The 22,230-nt window shown below is 44.6% G+C and overlaps 1 protein-coding gene across 1 annotated transcript in view; it reads right to left on the bottom strand.

The window, feature by feature from the left end:
• Positions 1 to 11,814, bottom strand: part of SNW1 (SNW domain containing 1) — a 38,401-nt gene extending 26,587 nt beyond the window's left edge. Inside the window, exons 1-3 of the mRNA XM_081104774.1 lie at positions 11,764 to 11,814; positions 5,089 to 5,242; positions 1,223 to 1,384 (exon numbers count right to left, since the gene is read on the bottom strand). Of these exons, the coding sequence (XP_080960900.1) occupies positions 1,223 to 1,384; positions 5,089 to 5,242; positions 11,764 to 11,777 (330 nt within the window). The 5' untranslated portion in view covers positions 11,778 to 11,814. The remainder of the gene's footprint in view (positions 1 to 1,222; positions 1,385 to 5,088; positions 5,243 to 11,763) is intronic.
• Positions 11,815 to 22,230: the final 10,416 nt, after the last annotated feature.

Raw genomic sequence — 22,230 nt, 5'->3', positions numbered from 1 at the left:
TTTGGATGACACCATAAGCAGGGCCATCCTAAATCTGGATAGCAAGTATCAGTTTTATACTTAATCAAGGAAAAAAGAAGTTCGTGTAATTCATTTTATTCAAATGAATTATTAAAATAATTAAGTATCTGTAAGTATTTTGTAAGTACGTGGGGGAGGATTAAAAGATACCATACTCAAAATTAAATATGGATTTATAGTTTTAAAAATGTAAAAAAAAAACCTAAACATATATAAGCTATCGTCGTTTTGGGAAATTTCAAAGGAAAAAATCATTGCTGTTATAAAGTCATAATGTAATGTTTATATGGTTATAAAGTCATAGCTAAGTAAATTTTACTGCTACTTTTTAAAATATATATATATTCTTAATGATTTCAGAAATGAAGGGAGAAGGAAAGAGAGAAGTATCAAGGATTAGAGAGAATCGATGATCGGCTGCCTCCTGCACGCCCCACATTGGAGATCGAGCCGCAACCTGGGTATGTGCCCTGACTGGGAATCGAACCGTGACCTCCTGGTTCAGTGGTCAGCAAACTCGTTAGTCAACAGAGCCAAAAATCAACAGTACTTCTTCAAAACAGACTCGCCCAGGCTGAAAACTGACTTCTGCGCATGGGCCATGAAGTTTCAATTGCACTATATGTGCGTGCCCGCACGTGGTATTTTGTGGAAGAGCCACACTCAAGGGGCCAAAGAGTCACATGTGGCTCGCGAGCCACAGTTTGCTGACCACGGTCCTGGTTCATAGGTTGATGCTCAACCACTGAGCCAAGCCGGCTGGGCCACTGCTACTTTTAACATAAACTAAATGGACAGAGATTTATTATATCAACACTAGTAGCCCTGCACACGAATCCGTGAGCCAGTAGGTTGCTGCCGCCCTCCTGTAGCTCTCTGGCTGCTGTCCCGTTCTCCTGTAGCTCCCCCCACCCCCCTCCTTCCTATCCCCCTCATAGCTTGCTGCCCTTCCCCCTCCTATAGCTCTCTGCAGCTTGCTTGTACCTCGCTGGCCCACCCTCCTGCTGATTCGTGATCCGGTCGTGATGCGCTTGGTTGTTACACCTCAGGGTGTAATGGCTAATTAGCATATTCCTCTCTTATTGTATAGGACAGTTAAAGAAATTCTTCCTGGCGGGATAAATGGAGATGGAAAAAAGTAAAGAAAAAAAAATTCTTCACAAAATAATTATCATTGGGAAAAAAAAATCACTGAGGTTACCTTGTCTTTTGACTGTCCTTGCCGAGCAATTGCATCATATTTAATTTTTCCTTCAGCATCCACCTGAATGGCCAGTGCATTTGACATTTTTTTCTTTCGTCCCATATCCAGTGGATACTGGGCGACATGGATCTCTGGAAAAGCACCTCCATCTCCAAAATCCTATATATTAAAAAGAAAATTTAACAATTAATAGTAATTTGAGATTCAAGATATATTCACTCAAATAGTTATGAAGCTTTTATGCAAAAAGCTTGAGATACAGCAATAAATAGGGTTCTCTAATCTTGGGGAGTGTATATTCATTCTACTGAGCAAATACATAAAAGCATAATCTGTGGCTTGTGATAAATGCCTTGAAAGTATTAAAGGGACTGCAAAGAGGGGCTACTTTCGATAGTGTGGCTGTGACTGCCTTTGTGAAGAGGTAACGTGAACTAAAAGCCTGAAAGGTGAGAAATTAGTCATGGGAAGCTCTGAGGGAAGCATCCTCTAGAAAAATCAAATAGCAAGTGTGAAGGCCCTGCTGCAAGAATAAGCTTAGCATGTTTTGGAAACAAGAGTCCAGTGGGGCTGTAGCTTGTTGAGGACAGAGGGGGAGACACACAGTTGATAAGGCTGCATGGATAGATAGACAAACACCAAATCATGGAAGGGTTTTGAGACAATGGCAAGGAATCTGGTTTTCATACACGAGGCAGGAAAAAATTAAGTAAAATGTTTAAGCTAAGAAAAAGATTTTTAGTTTTAGCATAAATAATTTTCTTAGTGAGGAATAGGTCAAGCTATAGTTAGGGCAAAATGTAAAGATTTTTTTTTTCTTGGAACTGATTTTAATTATATGATATTAGTATTCCATATTCCTTGAAAAGCAAATGAAATAAATAGAAGAGGAAAAAACAAAAATGAGTGTAACATATTTCTAACGGTGATTATATACAATTACTTAGAACTAAGACTTAAAAAGTCAAACAAGCTAAGTAAAGTCTGTCAATGAAGTTTAGTGTTACAAAAAAAGATAATCAAATGAACATGTGAATATTAATGTAATTTTATTAAAATTAGTAATATTTGCTTAGTACCTTATTATAATTTACAAAATATAATCCACACATACATTATCCTATTTAATTCTTGTAATTTTTGAATACCTCATATTTTCATATGGGAAAAATTCAAGTTTAGTAAAGTTAAGGAATTTTCCCAAGGTCTCATGGCTAGCATATGCAGAATCTGAACCCCGATCTTCTTGACTCAAAAAAAAATTATTTTTGTATTTTCTATTAAATTGATATACCTTCCTTTTAGCTTAAAAAAGAGCAAATTAGTACTATTTCAAAATAAGAAAAACATATAAAAATAAATCATTTAGAGGGGGTTTGATGAAAAATAATTTATGAAAATAATCACTTTTCTAAGACCTACCCCTTCAAGAAATATGCCATTAGATCATGAATATATGATTTCCTATTTACAATATGCTTAATTGATAAAGACGACATTTTTTAAAGCAAACAATAGAGCTGAGGGAGACATTTTGTTATAAATTATGCAGAAATGGTTAAAAGAGTATCCAAAAAGGTACTACTTGTTCCCAAGCCATCCATCTGTCACAAGCTCATATTTGCTGGTGTTCTTCAACTATATAAGCACTTCAGAACTGTACATGTGGCATTATGTGGTCATTAAGCTTGCCAGAAAAATCACAGCTTTTACTTTGAAAACTAGAACAAAATGCTTTCTTCTGCAGAACATTCACTCCCCCTCAAAAAGGTTCATGGTATTTCCAGATTAGCTGGCCATTTTGGTATGATTTTCAAACTGTTCTGTTCTGCCAGGACATATGAAACCTTTAATAATCAAGTTAAGATTTTAAAAATCTAATAGTACCTGAATGTCATAATGCTGAAATGGAAACAAGGATGTGATTTCTGTTGCATGTAAAATGATGCCTGCCACCTGTGATCTTTGAGGCCAAATGAAGAATATCTACAATTCCTCAAAAGAGACCTGAAGTCCTCTATTAGATATGCCAGTCACTACCTTTTTATCCCAGAAAAGCCTCCCTGATGATCTTTTTATTTTTTGCTTCTCACAAATTACACTATCAGCAAAAACAAAAGCAACAACAAAAATCCTTCAATAACTGTTGTAAGATTGGCCTTCACATTCTAGAATTAACAAGGGCCAGAGGATAGTCGGGAAAAAACCCCCAAACAGGGAATATGTTAGAAGAAGACGTGATCTAGTTGGGTGTTCATCTTCTAGACCAGTGATGGCGAACCTTTTGAGCTCGGCGTGTCAGCATTTTGAAAAACCCTAACTTAACTCTGGTGCCATGTCACATATAGAAATTTTTTGATATTTGCAACCATAGTAAAACAAAGACTTATATTTTTGATATTTATTTTATATATTTAAATGCCATTTAACAAAGAAAAATCAACCAAAAAAATGAGTTCGCATGTCACCTCTGACACGCGTGTCATAGGTTCGCCATCACTGTTCTAGACTCTCTAAAGAGTTTTGGTAGGTAGAAGGAATGACAAACATGCGCCAGGCTGAGAATACAGATGGCTTCTTGCAGGGTGCTAAGCAACAAACTTCAATCCAATGACTACTTAGTTCATTCACTATGATCACATATTTTAGGCATATAAAAAAAAAACCTTCACACTTGTACAGTAAAGATCATAACCAAATGATAGACTATACCAAAGTGATAAAATAACTCAGTGCAAAATAAATAATGTAGGCATTTAAAGATTTTTAATAGGGCAGGTATATTCATTGGGACGTGTATGTAGGAGGAAAATCTGCAATAGTCAGAATGAATTTTGGAAGAAGAAAAAGGCTTGATGATACAGAAGAGGTCTTGGGGAGGCAAAATAAATTACACCTCAAATATTTGCTTTTCTTTCTAGATCAAAAAGGAGTCAAATATGAGAAAGTATGTCCAGGAATTAAGGAAAGGAAAATGTATTGACCTGATTTACAGGAACCTGAGTAATCAGAAGGATAGATGCTGCCAAAGAAGTTTGTTCTTTGAGAAACAGCTAAAGATAACGGATTCATGCACTGGTGGGGTCCCCCAGCTTGGCCTGTGCCCTCTCGCAACCCAGGACCCCGCAGGGGATGTCGGACTGCCGGTTTTGGCCCAGTCCCTGCAGGCCAGGCCAAGGGACCCACCAGTGCACAAATTCATGCACTGGGCCTCTAGTACACATATAAAATCTTTGGCTAATCACTTTCGCCCTCCCCCATCCCCTCTCCCCTCTGAGATTAATCAGTCTGTTCCATGTTTCCATGTCTGTGCATTGAACGTCTATCCCCTGGTGGTCAGTGCGCGTCATAGCTACCAGTCGAACGATCAACTAGTCACTTAGGCTTTTATATATATAGATGAGAAAGAAATCAGAACTAGCAATGCTACTGGTATTTGCTTTGAAGGAATGTTGTCTCTTCAGAGTAATGTTGTATTGTGCATGTAGGGAAGAGGATGAAGGGAAAAGTACCAAAACATGTAATCATTCTTTCATTCCCCCCCCCCTCACTTTCTCATTATTTTTTATAAGCTATAATCCCTAGATTTATAAAAGGTATATTAGTTTCTTTTATATATATTTAAAGTTTGACATAGGAGAGATATAAACTAGTATAATTATCCAGTGATCACAAAGCAGTGATGATAATAAACAAGAAAAAGATTCTTCTGAGGGAAGTATATGTCTTCGGAGCTAACAACCAGAATTTCTATCAGACTGACATTCACATGTGGAGATTCTAGGGTTTAAATTTATTTAACAAATGTATTATAATAAATTTCAGCACAATTTAATATATCCAAACTGAAGGTCCATATTTACCTCTAATAACCGAGGTATCCAGCCTTTCCGGTACCCGTATGGGGGAGGTTCTCTTCGGGAGGAGACCAGTGAGGTCTGCCGTGATCTCTGGGATCTTGCCTTTTCCTCAGCCTCAAGCTGGTCCTGAGATAGCTGAGTAGGTGCAGGTAAAAAGCTATAAGCAAAGAAAAAAAAAAAAGGCAGAATTTTTAAAAACGCTTATAATTAATTTGATTATTGCAATTTGGCCACCAGAGAGTATTTTCCTACAAGATTTTTTCCTTTGAGCAAAATAGCAAACTTTTCATAATCTATGGCAGTATCCAATATCAGTAATTTCATTATGCCTGGAAAGAAATAAGTACTCAGATACCTACAGCAGTGCTGGCGAACGGTTTGAGCTCGGTGTGTCAGCATTTTGAAAAACCCTAACTTAACTCTGGTGCCATGTCACATATAGAATTTTTTTGATATTTGCAACCATAGTAAAACAAAGACTTCTATTTTTGATATTTATTTTATATATTTAAATGCCATTTAACAAAGAAAAATCAACCAAAAAAATGAGTTCGCGTGTCATAGGTTCACCATCACTGACCTAGAGTAAAAACATTTGACTAGAATGCAGGCAAATGGTACTCAGAAATAAAAATTAACAGATATTTCACATACTAGAGACAAACTATTGAGATTTTATGTTTCCACACTTCTTTTCTGGAAACAAGCAAGTAAACATCCTCAATTACCCAGGGGCCAACTCTATAATACACGGTTTTCCTAGTGTCTTTACACTTCTTAGTGTTCTTACACTTCTTATTTTTCATTATTTTACTCTTATGCTTCTTACTTTTAACTATAGTTCTTTTATAGTTATAAAAGAACAAGAATTAGAACTGAATGTAAGAGAATGACAAAAGGAAGAAACACAAGTTGCATATTTAAGTGCGCTTTCCCACGGGTATCTAGTTTAGAATGCAATTTAAAACCTAAGAGGTCATAGATTTAAAGCCTAAAAATGTAATTTGTCATTCTTTATATAAAACAGTCTTTCTACAAAATCAGTAATTGTCAACCTTTTTCATCTTGTGGCATACATAAACTAATCACTAAAATTCTGCAGCACACCAAGAAACCCACACATATATATTTTTTGCTGATCTGACACACATGCACACACACACACACACACACACACACACACAAAGGATTGCTATTTTGGGTTGACAGTTGTCATTTTTTTATTTGATAATCTAAGGGAAAAGAGGTCAGTGCCCCTGACTAAATAGTCAGGTATTGGATGTTTAAAAAATTTGTGCAGCACACCGGTTGCAAATCGCTGTACTAAACCATTCCTAACAACTTTTAAGTATGATGTTATTCTAGGATACTCTAAAGTACCACAAAAGGACGGCAATAAATAATATGTTTGATGGGAAAGTTAAAATCTTGTAATTCTTGGATAGTGAGCATATTTGCAGAAGCAGTAGAGCTTATTTATTAAAAATATTTATTGATCACTTGAGTCCAGGCATTGTGGTAGGCAGGCAATGAGACTATAAACTGAGATATACAGCTTACAGTCTTGCAGGTGAGAGACAATCCAATATTCACACAAGTCCATAATTACAAATTATATTTTACGCGATGAAGGAAAAGTTCAGAGTGCTATGAACTCTGAGCATACATCAGAGGAATCTAATTCAGTGGGGAAGGGGGATGTCAGGTAATGTGATGGCTAAGAGATCAGAGTTCAAACCCCATCTACGCCACTTACTGGCCTGGATAAACGACTTACCTCTCTGAACCTCAGTTTTCTCATTTGTAACGGTATATCACAGGGTTGTTATAAATATTAAATGAGAAAATTCATGAACTTGGCAGTGTCTAAATATCATTCAACCCATGTTCCATAAATATTTGGTTATTAGGAGCTATTCTGATTCTCTCGGTTGTAGTTGCCCCCTATCCACACTCCCACAAGACACTCCGTGTACCACTACTACAACATCTACCTGACTGTATTACAATCGTCTCTTCATTTACCTGTTCCCCCTCTAACTAGACTGTAAGCAACTTGAGGACAGGAATAGAGCCTTAGGCTTCTTACATCCCTACCTCTCCTGGCATTGTCTAGCTCACAACAGGGGCTACTTAAATGTTTTTAGGAGCAAGAAACTCACTCTCCCCTTCACACTAACCATCTTTATGTCACCAGAGCCTTCATGTCTTTCTTAAACCATCTCAGGGATTTGCATTTGCTATTCCCTCTGCCATAAACAGTCTATTTACTTACTAAGAACATTATAGTGCTTTTATAGAGAACGCTTCCCCAGATCTTTTAGTGCTAGCTCCTTGGCATTCATATCTCTGCTCAATTACTCTTCCCTAGAGCTATTTTATGACCATCTTGTCCAAAACAGCACTCCACCTCAGCCCTTATTTTATTCCTAATATTTACTACTTATTAACTTATTTACTCATATAGCGTCTGTTTCTTCCAGAATGTAAACTCTGAGGACAAGTTTGCCTGACTGATTCAATACTATAAAACCTTCACTTGCAACAGTGCCTGGCACATGGTAGATTTTCAACAAATAACAGAATGAATGAATGAATGAGTCCAAAGTTTTGGGCTTCTACCATAGTTATTTTCAGTAAATCATATATGTTTAATACATAGGAGGGATACAAAGACAGTTACAAAGAAGCCTTCTGTTGGAAGAATTGGTTAATAAAATGATCAAAAAGCCGGCAGCCTGCCAAAACACAGTTTGGACAATCCAGTGAACAGGTAAACTGTTCTGGATTAAGGTCAAAACAAATTCTAGCCTATTAGAGGGTTAAGGTCAGAACATATTCTAGCCTCTCAGAGGGTCTTAACCTTGTTGTTCCCAGTAAAGGATGACGTTCTCACAAAGAAGCACACTCCTGGGGTGGGGAGGGGATGGGGGAGCAGAGGTGGTACATAGAAGGATGCATATGCAAGCAGAAAGTTTATTCAGTGATTCTTAGCTGGGAGAAAAGAATAGATATTTGGCAATGTCTGGAGACATTTTGTCAGGATTTGAGGTTAGGGTGAAGAGGGGGTAGGGGTGTCACTGGCAGTTAGTGGGCAGAGGCCAAAGATGCTGCTTAACATCCTATCTAATAAAAGAGAAACATGGTAATTAGTGTACAACCACTACCCTTCCCATTGGCTAATCAGGGAGATATGCAAATTAACTGCCAGCCAATATGGCGGCCGGCAGCCAGGCAGTTTGAAACTAACATGAGGCTTGCTTGCTTCAGTGATGGAGGACTCCAACGTTCCCCGCCTGCTGCTGCAGGCCTCTGAGCTGCAACTCTAAGCAACTATGTAACAAATATAGAAGCTAAACAAAACCCCAGAAACCTGCTTTAGTCACCGGGCTTCAGCCAGCAGGATCGCAACATTGTAAGCAAAGGCCAGAAACCTACTTTCAGCAGCGGAGGCCTAAGAGCTGGAGCCAAGCCTCAAAGCTAAAGCTGGCCCAGAATAAAAAAAAAGAAAAGAAAAAAAGGAGCAGTTGGGAGCTTCAGTCACCCCCAGCCTGAAAACAGCCCTCAGTCCCTCACCCAGACTGGCCAGGCACCCCAGTCCCCACTGAAGGGTGTGTGACCAGCTGCAAAGAGCCATCATCCCCTCATCCAGGCTGGCCAGGCACCCCAGTGGGGACCCCCACCCTGAAGGGTGTGTGACCAGCTGCAAACAGCCATCATCCCCTCACCCACGCTGGCCAGGCACCCCAGTGGGGACCCCCACCCTGATCCAGGACACCCTTCAGGGCAAACCAGCTGGCACCCACCCATGCACCAGGCCTCTACCCTATATAGTAAAAGGGTAATATGCCTCCCAGCACCGGGATCAGTGGAGCCGAGAGGCCTCCCGGCACCGGGATCAGCGTGACAGGGGGCAGTGCCCAAATCCCCTGATCGCCCTGCGGCTCTGTGTGTGACAGGGGGCAGGGGCCACAACCTCCCTATCTTCCCTGCTCTGTTCGTGACAGGGGAAGGCCCCCCAACCCCCTGATCAGCCCTGCTCTGTGCCTGATAGGGGGGAGCTCCCCAACCCCCTGATCGCCCTGTGGCTCTGTGTGTGACAGGGTGCGGCGCCCCAACCCCCCCCTCCCCCCACGGGCCCTGGGGTAGAGCCATAACCTCCCCATCAGCCCTGCCCTGAGTGTGAGAGTGGCGGCGCCCCAACCCCCTGATCGGCCCTGCTCTGTGGGTGATAGAGGGCGGCGCCCCAACCCCCTGATGGGCCCTGCTCTGTGCGTGACAGGGGGCAGCGCCCCAACCCCCTGATTGGCCCTGCTCTGTGCGTGACAGGGTACAGAGCCCCAACCCCCCTGATGGGCCCTGCTCTGTGAGTGACAGGGGGCAGTGCCCCAACCCCCTGATTGGCCCTGCTCTGTGTGTGACAGGGGGTGGCTCCGCAACCTTCCCATCGACCCTGCCTTGAGTGTGACAGTGGACGGTGCCCCAACCCCCCAATCGGTCCTACCTTGAGCGTGACTGAGGGTGGCATCACAACCTCCCAATAGGCCCTGCTCTGAGCCCGACCTGGGGCTGCACCTAGGGATTGGGCCTGCCCTCTGCCACCCAGGAGCAGGCCTAAGCCAGCAGGTCATTATCTCCCGAGGGGTCCCAGACTGTGAGAGGGCACAGGCCAGGCTGAGGGACCCCCCTCCCCCCCCAGTGCACAAATTTTTGTGCACCGGGCCTCTAGTCCTTATATAATAAAAGGCTAATATGTAAATTGACCGAACGGCAGAACGACCGGTCACTATGATGCGCACTGACCACCAGGGGGCAGACACTCAACAAAAGAGCTGCCCCCTGGTGGTCAGTGAGCTCCTACAGGGGGAGAGCCACTCAGCCAGAAGCCCTTAGTTGGACATCCCCCAAGGGCTCTCGGACTGCGAGAGGGTGCAGGACAGGCTGAGGAATACCCCCCACCCCCCGCCCAAGTGCACGAATTTTGTGCACTGGGCCTCCAGTCTCACATAAAAGGACAACTCCATAAAAGAATGACTTATCCAGTCCAAATGTCGATAGAACCACTGTTGAGACATCTTTGTACCCCTTCCCCTTCACTAAAAAAAGCATATTACATATAATTAGATACATAACCTTAAATGCAAATGATATAATTAGATACATAACCTTAAATACATTTGCATTTAGACAATTAAACCCACATGACTTTAACAATCGCTGGTGACAACAAGACTGTAACACATCAGTATGTAAGTCCCTGCTACTAATCCCGGGTAGATTCCGAAAATAATAACATTCGTCTGGAAACTTGAGACTACCTCTAAAAATCAAATCAGTTAGAAGGAACTCTACAAAACCAGAAACCTATGTAATCCCTAAGACAAGCTATATAAAGACTGCACTCTGCCATTGCAATTTTAAGCACACAATACCCACTTCATCTGGGTATTTTTCCCCCTGCATGTCCTTTTCAAATTTCACCTTTTCCACAAAACCACAAAGCCTTTCCTCATAACTCCACTAATCTCTGTTACAGTGCCTTCCACCTAGAGGGCACTCAATCAAAAGTTAGATGCCCACAACATTCACTACTAAAGGAAACTCCGGTCCACTCAGCTCATTCCATCGAATTCTCTCTGCGTTTAAGGTTAATACTACACAAATAAGCATTCTGAGCTCTTTGTTTCATGTCTGTACGCCTTGTTCGCCATCTTTCCTGCTGCCAAAGACTGTCCCGTGTCCTTCGGCATACACGCAAGCCCTCGGATGGAGCAAGGCACCAAAAATTAATTCTTAAAAGAATTTCCCGATTCAAACGTTTTTAGGATTCCTAACTGTCACCAGCCAGGAAATACGTCTGTGAGGAGAGTGACGTGTGTTTAAGGAGCTCAAGTGGATGTCCCAAAATGCTTTCTTTCCAATACCTCTTCGACCCTCAACTTCCCCTACTGCGTTCGCACGCAAAGTTTTTCTACGTAGACGGGGCAGCAAGGTCGCGGACCCGCAGGAGTTACGTAACTCCTCGGGATCTCCCACTTCAGCTATCTTTTTCTTAAAGGCGGGGGCCACTTTCCATGCCGTTACCAAGGCAACCAAGAGCAGCAGAAATCTGAAGTGGTTCTATCTACGGAAGAAACTCCAAGGTCCGAACTGTAGCTAGGCTCTCTGTTCAGTGCCATCCCGAGCACTTTTGTTCCTCTTTCCTTTTTTGTTCAGGAATCCTTGTTTCGGGACAGACCGCAGAGAGACCTCAGCTGACAATCGGCCGTCCAACAAGGCAGTCGCCTCCTGCCCGCTTCACTCACACTGCCCCCCACACCCCCATCGCGCCCACCGAGCCGCGCGCTCGAGGGAGCGCCCCCACGCCCGCCCCCCAATGCTTAAGCGAAAAACAAGTGCGACTCCTCGGCAGCTGAGGCTAGAGAACTACCCACCACGCCGCTGCTTTCGGCCCTAGCGAAGGGGCAAACTGAACCCGGGAAGCCACTCAGGAAAGACCCCAGCTTCGGCGAGGCCTAGTCGCCCCGGTGGCCGGTGGGAGGGCCAGGCCGAGATCTCGGCCCCTGTCGTTCTGTGCCCTGGGCCCGGTCACCGCTAGGAGAGTGTGGACAGAAAAACGAAAAAAGTGGTACTTCCAGACCCTTCCGTATTGACTGAGGACCCGAATTGTGAACCCACCTGGTGAGCGCCATCTTCTTCCGCTTGCTTTCAGCGCCCGCGACAGCACCGCGGGGCGGGTCTTTCCCCAAGACGAGTTAGGAAAAGGACGGAGCGCGTAATACGCAGGCGCGTTAGCCGCAAGGTGTTCTGGGATTCGTAGTTCTTGGACTAAGACCACTATTCGGTTCTATTCTATCCAGACCGAGCTGTTATGGGATAAGTGATTCATTTAAAAGCACAAGCTTCGCCCTAGCCGGCTTGGCTCAGTGGATAGAGCGTCGGCCTGCGGACTGAAGGTTTAATTCCGGCCAAGGGCACATGCCTGGGTTGCAGCTTGGTCCCCAGTGGGGGGTGTGCAGGAGGTGGTCGATCAATGATCATTGATGTTTCTATCTCTCTCTCCTCTCTTTCTCTCTGAAATCAATAAAGAAATACAAAAAAAAAAAAAAGCACATGCTTCACTCATCTGCTGTAAAAGGAGGCCTTTCAAACTTTTATTCTATTTCCTAGTCATTTCTCTTATAGGGGTCCCAAATATAAGAGTCTTCCTGAGACAGCAATATTAAAGGATGAGGATTTTATTTTATTTTTTTAAATATAGTTTTATTGATTTCAGACAGGCAGGGAGAAGGAAAGATAGAAATATCGACGATGAGAGAGAATCATTGATTGACTGGCTTCTGCACACCCCCTACTGGGGATAGAGCCTGCAACCCGGAATTGAACCTGGGAGCTTTCAGTCCACAGGCTGACGCTCTATCCACTGAGACAAACTGGCTAGGATGAAGGGTTTTAAAACAGTAGAAAATCATAAGACTGGCGAATGGAGAGTTCTTGGATGCTGGAAGCCTGTCCATCCTTGCTGCTTGACACAGTCGCTGCAGGGAAGAAACATCTGCACAGCATATGTTTCAAGGGACCTGGCATATATGACAAACTGTTCTTAATATGTTTGCTCCCCTTCTTGGCGCTATGTTTTAACCAAGGTCACCTCTCCGAGAAAGGTTGTTTCCCCAGGTAGGGATTTTTCCCTGAATTTAGGGAAGGAATAAAACCCCTTAATTAAGTGCCAGGCAGGTAGTTAATCACTTTAACTACAAACAATCATGCTTAAGCTACATAATGTTTACTCCCTGGAATGGAGATAAGAAACGCCCTAACCTTTGGAATAGAAATTGATAGGATTAAAATCAATTGGTATAAATACAGATGTAACAAGACAATAAAAAAACAGAACCTGGCAACACAGAACCTGGCTGGAGAACCTGGAGAACCTGACTAGAGAACCTAGCGAGAGAACATGGCTACAGAACCTGGCTGGAGATCCTAGACAGAACTTGGCTGGAGATCCTGGCTAGGTTGCTGATCAACTGAACGCTGCTTCTGTGTCATTTCTTCTTCACCGACTCCGTCCACACCTTTGGGGACCCCTGGACCTGTTGGGGTTGGACCCCAACACTTGGGCACTCTGAAAATATTTACACTCAAATTTTTCTTTAGGTTTTATCCAGTACCATAAGACACCCCCCTCTCTTTATTCTCCTGAGGAGGTATTGTGTAATCCTTATTGTTACCTTTAGAACTGTGAACCTGAGAAAGAAGACACCAACTAAAAAGGGCTCCCAGTGGCTAACTGGGCTCAAATTTAAAACAAATAAAGAAACCAGTTTAGCCTCCATTTTCACACAGGGGCCTCCACGAAAGTGCACTTCAGGAAGACTTCTGCACTGTTTTTTGACCCTGAGATAGCCTTTATAAAGGAGCTTCTGGAATCCTATTTCAACTAATAGGTCTGAGGCTTTTCCCATCCAGTCAGAGCTGCACAGTTCTAACCAACCAGAGTGGCTCTATTCTGACCATTCAGGACAGTGACTTTCAGACCAATCAAACTTCAAGAATTTGGAGTCCTCATTTGCATGAGGACAGACCAATCAGGGCCCAGGTCCAGGGACTTCTGTCCATATAAGCCAGCTCACCTTGGGAGTAGAAAAAGGGCAAAGCAGATCTGCAAGGAACATAGCTGAGCAGTATAATGGGAGAGGGGCCTAACACCAGGGCTGCCTCACAGCTGTGCTGTTTGCATAGGGGTGCTGTATCACAATTGAGTTTTCTTGCACTGAATAGTTTTCCTTTTCACTGCACCCCAAGTTAGGGATTCCTGCTGGCGTTGAATTGATACCAATGACAAGCCATTGACATGCATGCATTATTTATGCATGTTTGTATGTATGAACTAGAGGCCCAGTGCATGAAAATTCATGCACTGGAGGGGGTACCTTAGCCTGGCCTGCCCCCTCTCACAGTCCAGGAGCCCTCAGAGATGGGAGGCAACCTGGCAATCAGGGGAAGGTGATGCCCCATCACACCACTGCTGCTGCCACTGCCAGCAGCACAGCCTCAGCTGGCCCTGGTTTCCTGAGCCTCAGGAGGCTCTGGACAGCTGGGCAGCCACCATCCAAGGCTTGTCTGCTCCTCGGGTGTCAGCTGGGCAGCCTCCATCTGATGCTTGCCTGTGCCTCTGGCTGGCCCTGGGTGCTGGGGAGCTGAGGAGACTGGGGTACTCCAGAGGCAGGCGTGTGGAGCCACCAGACCCACCTGGGGGTGGGTCCGTCTGTGCTGTGCGCCTGCTGCCCCTGGCGGGGCTGAGGGGACTGGGTGCTGCCATCTTTGAAGGCATGGCACTCAGTTACCATATTCCCTCATTATTGGCTGTGGGGGCCGCCATCTTTGTGCGGGCTTGATGGTCAATTAGCATATTCCCTCTTTATTAGATAGGATGTATGTGTTTTAGATAGTGTTTTACATAGATTATGGGTCAAACATAATCTTTGATGCAGTGATAGGATAACTGGCATCTGCTTCAAAATATTGGAAAGAGGAAAGTGGGTGAAGTATAGATGAAATGAGAATAGCCTTGAATTTTGATCACTGTTGAAGCTGGATAATGGGGACATGGATGTTAACTATAGTGTTCTACTTTTGCATGCGTTTGAAATTTTCTATGATAAAAAATAGAAACAAACTTTTAATTGCAGTATAGCACACATAGAAAGGTGCATACACTCTAAATCAGGGGTCCTCAAACTTTTTAAACAGGGGGCCAGTTCACTGTCCCTCAGACCGTTGGAGGGCCGGACTATAGTTTAAAAAAAAAACTATGAACAAATTCCTATGCACACAGCAGCGGCAAAAACACCCGGTGGGCCAGATAAATGTTTTCGGCGGGCTGCATGTGGCCCGGGGGCCGTAGTTTGAGGACCCCTGTTCTAAATCTATTGTTCTTTGAATTTTCCCAAACCAAACACTAGTCTGAGCAGAAGAAGCACCCCCTCTACACCCACCAGGATAACTTCATTCCTGGTGTGACAAGATTGTTCTAGGCTCATCTAATACTTTTTTTCTGCCCCAGACCTACAATCCCTCACTCCTTCAAGGAGTTCTCCTTTAAGTGGGAAAGTGATATTGAGAGGAAACAATCTGGATTCTGCAAGTGCTCATCATGTTATCGGGTTGATTATTGTTTGTAAGGCTTTTCAGTGGACAGAGCTAAAAAATTATCATGCACATTTTTTGAGAAAATGCATCATACTTTCATACCATTATTTCCCAAACTGCAGATTCAGGATTACACAGATTTTACTTAACTTTGATTTTATGTGTATCTCTTCTGAAAATCATGGTATTTAGTGGCATAATTGTGTATGTAAAACTGTGGATAAGGGGAGACTACTGTAACATAAACACAGTTTGGGGACTGATATTCCATCATGTTCACATCCCCAGGGATTATGCAGGACATATAAATGGGAGGTGGGGTGGAGGGCAGGGAAGAGAGGGGGGAAGAGATCTTGGGAAAGATCTTAGAATCCTGCCTGCCACAGGATATAAACCAAAGGAAAAATAGACCTTTTTTTTTGGTAAATGCAGGATTGTTGATCACATTGTGTAGGGTAACAAACATGATCTGGAAGTCTGAAGATACATATTCAAGCTATATATAATAATAAAAGTAAAATATGCTAATTAGACCAGGCAGCTGAACAACCTTCCGGAGGTCATTCCAGATGAAGCCACAGTGGTGGGGGCCGAAGCAGAGGCGGTTAGGGGCAATCAGGCAGGCAGGCGAGTGGTTGGGGTGATGAGGCAGGCAGGTGAGTGGTTGGGGTGATGAGGCAGGCAGGCGAGCAGTTAGGAGAGATGAGGCAAGCAGGCAGGGCAGTTAGGGGTGATGAGGAACATAGGCAAACGTTAGGGGTGATCAGGCAAGCAGTCAGGCCAGTGGTTAGGAGCCAGTAGTCTTGGATTGTGAGAGGGATGTCCAAGGGGTTCCAGATTGTGAGAGGGTGCAGGCCAGGCTAAGGGATTCCACCCCCACCCCTCGCCTGTGCACGAATTTTGTGCACCAGGCCTCTAACAACTTCAAAATAAGCTGTATTATCAGCTGTATTATCATGGTCTAGACCAGGGGTGGGCAAACTTTTTGACTCGAGGGCCACAATGGGTTCTTAAACTGGACCTGAGGGCCGGAACAAAAGCATGGATGGAGTGTTTGTGTGAACTAATATAAATTCAAAGTAAACATCATTACATAAAAGGGTACGGTCTTTTTTTTTTTAGTTTTATTCATTTCAAACAGGCTGGATCCGGCCCGCGGGCCATAGTTTGCCCACGGCTGGTCTAGACCAGTGGTTCTCAACCTTGGCTGCACATTAGAATCACCTGGGAATCTTTTTAAAATCCTGATTTCTGGGCCTCATTCTCCAGAAATTCTGTTTCTTTGTTATGGGGTGGGGCCACAACATTAGTAATAAAGAAACAGAATTTCTGGAGGATAAGGCCCAGAAATCAGGATTTTAAAAAGATTCCCAGGTGATTCTAATGTGCAGCCAAGGTTGAGAACCACTGGTCTAGATACTGAACTTCTTTGGCTCCAATTTTATCAAACTAAACGCTTATCCTGTTAACTGCTTAATATCTATATCATAGCATGATTATGACAATCAACTCTAAAATACTATGTAAATATACTAGTTATCACAGTTATTATTATGGTTGACAGTGATCTGCCTTAATTTTGCTTCAGGAGCCTATTATTTCTAAAAAGAGAATAAAAGAGGAGCAAATTAGATAAGATCCCAGAAGCCAAGATTAAGGAGCTTAGATTTAATTCAGCAGGTATTTTGAAGCCGAAGGGGGATTTAACTGGGTCTAAGAAACTGGCATGAAAGATGATTCTTAAGACAGATGGGTTTCTATGGTGATGAGGGACAAAAAAGGCCACTGAGGACAAGGTTAAAATAATTAACATGGGAAATCAGTCAGATACAGACCAAGACCTGGAATGTAGGATTGAAAGAAAAAGGTGGAAAAGGGTATTTATTTATTTTTGATTCTTTATTGTTTAAAGTATTACATATTTCTCCCCATTGACCTCTCCCCAGTCATTCCCACTTTCCCAGCACATACTCTCATCCCCCTACAGTTTGTGTCCGTGGTTATGCTTATATGCAGAGCTTTTATTATTTTTAAATTAATTTTATTGTTGAGAGTATTACAGATGTCCCCTATTTTCCCTCCTTTGCCCCCCTCTACTCATCTCCCCCGCCCTCATCCCAGGCTTTCACCTGTCTATGGTCTGTGTCCATGGGCTATTACTCATTTGTGCTTCTAAACCCCTTCACTTTTTTTTACCCAACCCGTGCCCACCCCCACAAATATGACCACCATCAAAATGTTCTCTTATCCATGAGTCTGTTTCTGTTTTGCTTGTTTGTCTATTTTGATTTTTAGATTCAATTGTTGACAAATATGCATTTATTGCCATTTTATTGTTCCTCTTCTTGATCTCTCCTCCTCCTCCTCCTCCTCCTCCTCCTCCTCCTCCTCCTCCTCCTCCTCCTTCTTCTTCTTCTTCTTCTTCTTCTTCTTCTTCTTCTTCTTCTTCTCCTAGAACACCTTTTAACATTTCATGTAATATTGGTTTGGTGGTGATTAATTCCTTTAGCTTTTTCTTGTCTGTGAAGCTCTTTATCTGATCTTCTATTCTAATTGATAGCTTTGCTGGATAAAATATTCTTGGTTGTAGGTCCTTGCTTTTCATCACTTTGAATATTTCTTGCCACTCTCTTCTGGCCTGCAAATTTTCTGTTGAGAAATAAGCTGACAGTCATATGGGTGCTCCCTTATAGATAACTAACTGCCTTTCTCTTGCTGTTTTAAGATTCTCTCTTTGTCTTTAACTTTTGGCATTTTAATTATGATGTGTCTTGATGTAGGCCTCTTTGTGTTCCTCTTGTTTGTGTTTCTCTGTGCTTCCTGGTCGTGTGTGTCTGTTTCTTTCACCAGGTAAGGGAAGTTATCTGTCATTATTTTTTCAAATAGGTTCTCAATTTCTTGCTCCCTCCCTGGAGAAGAGCCTTTAAAATCCACTCTCATTTTTCACAGAGGCACATACATGTGAAGCATTTCTACCAGTCCTGGTCCCTCACTGTCCTTGGGGCATATAGAGAATAGCAACTGAATTTAATAGCAATCTTAGGAAAACATAAGTAAGAAAGCAAATCTACTGCAAAAGTAAGACGATATTCTACGCCAAGGCTAAGTACTTTATTCATGTTTGTGGGGGTGGGGGGTCTTCCTTACAGCATTCATCCCTCATTACTACAGTTAGCAGCTGCTTGCTCATAAATAGAGAACCCAGTGTAGGCCAGAATTGGTGGTGCTCCATGTTGCAAGTAGCAATCCACTGATTCTACTTTTAGTAATCCAGAAATTTGCCCTCAAAGAGCCTGGGGCATAACTAGTAGTGTTACCGGGAGGCACAAGACCTCTGTTCTTGTCTTCTTGAAGGAAATATTTCAATCAAGAGACAAAATGCAACAAAGCAAGCAAGAATTTATTGGCTGCAGCAAAAACACACTTAGACCAGTGAAACAAGGAAGGCCATAGAAGAAGCAACAGGAGAGCCTAGGAGGAGCTGCTCTGGCTCACTGAGAAGTCAGAGAAAAGAGGCTGTGGAGACAGGTTCAGGGGCTTAATCCAGGACAAGCTGCCACTGACCACTACTCTCTTGGATGCAAGTCTTGTGAGGTCCTTTAGTGGGAAGAAGGGGAGACGGAAACAGCGCATACATGCTCCCCTGGGGGAGAGTGAGACTCTTGCGTTGAGGGTATTTATCTCTCTCTTTTGGATGGGAATCTTAGTGGCGGGGGGGGGGGGGTCTCAGGAGAGGGTCTCAATAGAATATTCATCAGCTTTCGGGTGTGCTCTTTCAGGGTCATGATCTCCACTGACTGGTTGGCATCAGGGCAGGCGATCGTTTGTCAGTGTAGCTGGTCCTAAGGCAGCCATGGGTCACTTGCCTGGTTTTGCTGCTTTTTTTGGGTGTGGAGCTGAAATACAACTGAGACCTAGATGTTATCTTTAGGGAGAAAAAGGTCAGGAGGTCTAAATTGCATGACCACCGACATGCTAAGGGAAGGAAAGTTACCCTTGGGATGAGGTTCTTATTTTGCCAGTTTTGCCCCTTGTTAGGCATCTGGGGCTTTCTGCCCTGGTGATTTTCTGAACCTGGCCCATGGTCCTTGCTCTGCTTATGTCTGTCTAACTGCCTATAACAGTAGTAGTAGGGTGGAGTAATTTTACACACACATTCTGAAGTCAGTGTTCCTGGGTTCCCTTCCCAGCACCCTAATCTGCTAGTTGTGCATCCTGGACAAGTTACTTAATTTTTCTCTCAGTTTTCTCATTGGCCAGAAAAAATGGGGAAAGTAAGTATAATCTAGTCCCACAAAGTTGTTGAGATAATTAAATGAGTTAATCATGTAAAGTGATTAGAACAAGCCAGCATAGAGTAAGCATTCAAAAAGTAATTATTTTCTGGTCTTAATTTAATTGGCTTTAACAACATTTATTAAGCTTCTTGAACTTCAGATTTTGTGGTAAAGTAAGGCAATTACACTCAGTTTTATTTCTAAGGTACCTTCCAACTAACATTCTTTTCTCCTGTATGATTGTATGTTTCTATTTATTATAATGTCAGTATTTTATGCTCTGATGCCATTATGCTTTAGTTATTGCTGCTTTATTTATTACCTATTTATTTATTATGTTTTTATTGATCTTAGAGAAAGAGAGAAATATTGATGTGAAAAAGAAACAATTGATTCACTGCCTCCTGCAAGCCCCCTATTTGGGATTGAGCTCCAAAACCTGGGCATGTGCCCTGACAGGGAATCAAACCAGCTACCTTTTGGAACATGGACGATGCTCCACCAATTAAGCTACACTAGCCAGGGCTGCTGCTTTATTTAAATTCATTCTCTGGTGAAAAATGGTACTGACCCACCTCACTGTTTCTCCTTATTAGAAGTCTTTCATTTGCCTTTACAATCTTTAAAAAAAAAAAAATGTAAAAGCAACATGTCTGTTTCTATTACTGTACTAGAGGCCCGGTGCATGAATTTGTGCACCGGTGGGGTCCAGCCGGCCCGTCCTGATGGGGTCTATCAGGCCAGGCCAGCTGGGGGGAGGGGCCGTGGGAGGTTGGCCAGCTGGCCCCGCCCTTGATCAAGCCGGACTCAGAGAGTGAAGGAGCTGGATGCACAGGTGGCCAGGCCAAGCCCCCCAGCCTGCTTCTCAGTCTCACTCGTGTGGATTGGGCCAAAGCCTGCTGCCCGAGACGGGGGAGGGTTGCGGCAGGGTGGGGGTTCCCTGACCTGCCAGCCTTGGTGACAATCATCTCTGTGCCCAACTGATTGAATTCGTCCCACAGAGCCTTCATCTCAAGCTGCACACTCACGCTGGTCACCTTCACGTTCTTCTTTACCGGTGCCTTGGCAGCAGCTGTGCAACTGGCCCCGGGGCCCTCGGGCTCGGCAGCAGTGCTGGTGGCGACCCCTGCAGCCAATGCATCATAGCAACGAGTTGTTCTGGTCATTCTGCCATAATGGTCACTGGGCTTTTATTATATAGACTAGAGGCCCGGTGCACAAAAATTTGTGCACTCGGGGGGAGGGTGGTCCGTCATGCCCGGCCTGTGCCCTCTCACAGTCTGGGACCCCTCGGGAGATAACGACCTGCTGGCTTAGGCCTGCTCCCGGGTGGCAGAGGGCAGGCCCAATCCCTAGGTGTAGCCCCTGGTAGGGCTCAGAGCAGGGCTGATTGGGGAGTTGGGGCGCCGCCCCCTGTCATGCACAGAGCAGGGCGAATCGGGAGGTTGTGATGCCACCCTCAGTCATGCTCAGGGTAGGGCCGATTGGAGGGTTGGGGCACCACCCCCTGTCACACTCAAGGCAGGGTCGATGGGGAGATTGTGGCACCACCCCCTGTCACGCACAGAGCAGGGCCCATCAGGGGGTTGGGGCACCGCTACTCTCACACTCAGGGCAGGGCTGATGGGGAGGTTATGGCTCTACCCTGTCACACACAGAGCAGGGCCCGTGGCAGGGAGGTTGGGGCGCCGCACCCTGTCACACACAGAGCCGCAGGGCGATCAGGGGGTTGGGGAGCTCCCCCCTATCAGGCACAGGGCAGGGCTGATCAGGGGGTTGGGGCACCTTTCCCTGTCACGAGCAGAGCAGGCTGGATAAGGAGGTTGTGGCCCCACCTCCTCTCACACACAGAGCCGCAGGGCGATCAGGAGGTTTGGGTGCTGCCCCCTGTCATGCTGATCCCGGTGCCAGGAGGCCTCGCGGCTCCGCTGATCCCGGTTCTGGGAGGCACATTACCCTTTTACTATATAGGATAGAGGCCTGGTGCACGGGTGGGGGCCGGCTGGTTTGCCTGAAGGGTGTCCTGGATCAGGGTGGGGGTCTCCACTGGGGTGCCTGGCCAGCCTGGATGAGGGGATGATGGCTGTTTGCAGCTGGTCAAACACCCTTCAGGGTGGGGGTCCCCACTGGGGTGCCTGGCCAGCCTGGATGAGGGGATGATGGCTGTTTGCAGCTGGTCAAACACCCTTCAGGGTGGGGGTCCCCACTGGGGTGCCTGGCCAGCCTGGATGAGGGGATGATGGCTGTTTGCAGCTGGTCAAACACCCTTCAGGGTGGGTGTCCCCACTGGGGTGCCTGGCCAGTCTGGGTGGGGGGTTGAGGGCTGTTATCAGGCTGGCGGGTGGCTGAAGCTCCCAACTGCTCCTTTTTTTCTTTTTTTTAAAAATCTGGGCCAGCTTTAGCTCTGAGGCTTGGCTCCAGCTCTGAGGCCTCTGCTGCTGAAAGCAGGTATCTGGTTTGTTTGGGTTCTATAATCGAAACACTGTATCAACTCCAGCTCTGAGATCCTGGCTGGCTGAAAGCACGTTTCTGGGTTTAGCTTCTATATTTGTAACAATGCTTCAAACTGCAAGCTCAGAGGCCGGTAAGGCAGGCGGGGAAGGTTGGAGTCCTCCGTCACTGAAGCAAGCAAGCCTCATGTTAGCTTCAAGCTGCCTGGCTGCCGGCTGCCATCTTGGCTGGCAGTTAATTTGCATATCGCCCTGATTAGCCA

The sequence above is a fragment of the Myotis nattereri genome (genome assembly GCF_964212035.1).
Source record: "Myotis nattereri genome assembly, chromosome: 1".
NCBI classification, from domain to species: domain Eukaryota; kingdom Metazoa; phylum Chordata; class Mammalia; order Chiroptera; family Vespertilionidae; genus Myotis; species Myotis nattereri.
Note: the sequence above shows the minus strand (reverse complement) of the source record. Positions and strands in the feature narration are given on the sequence as shown.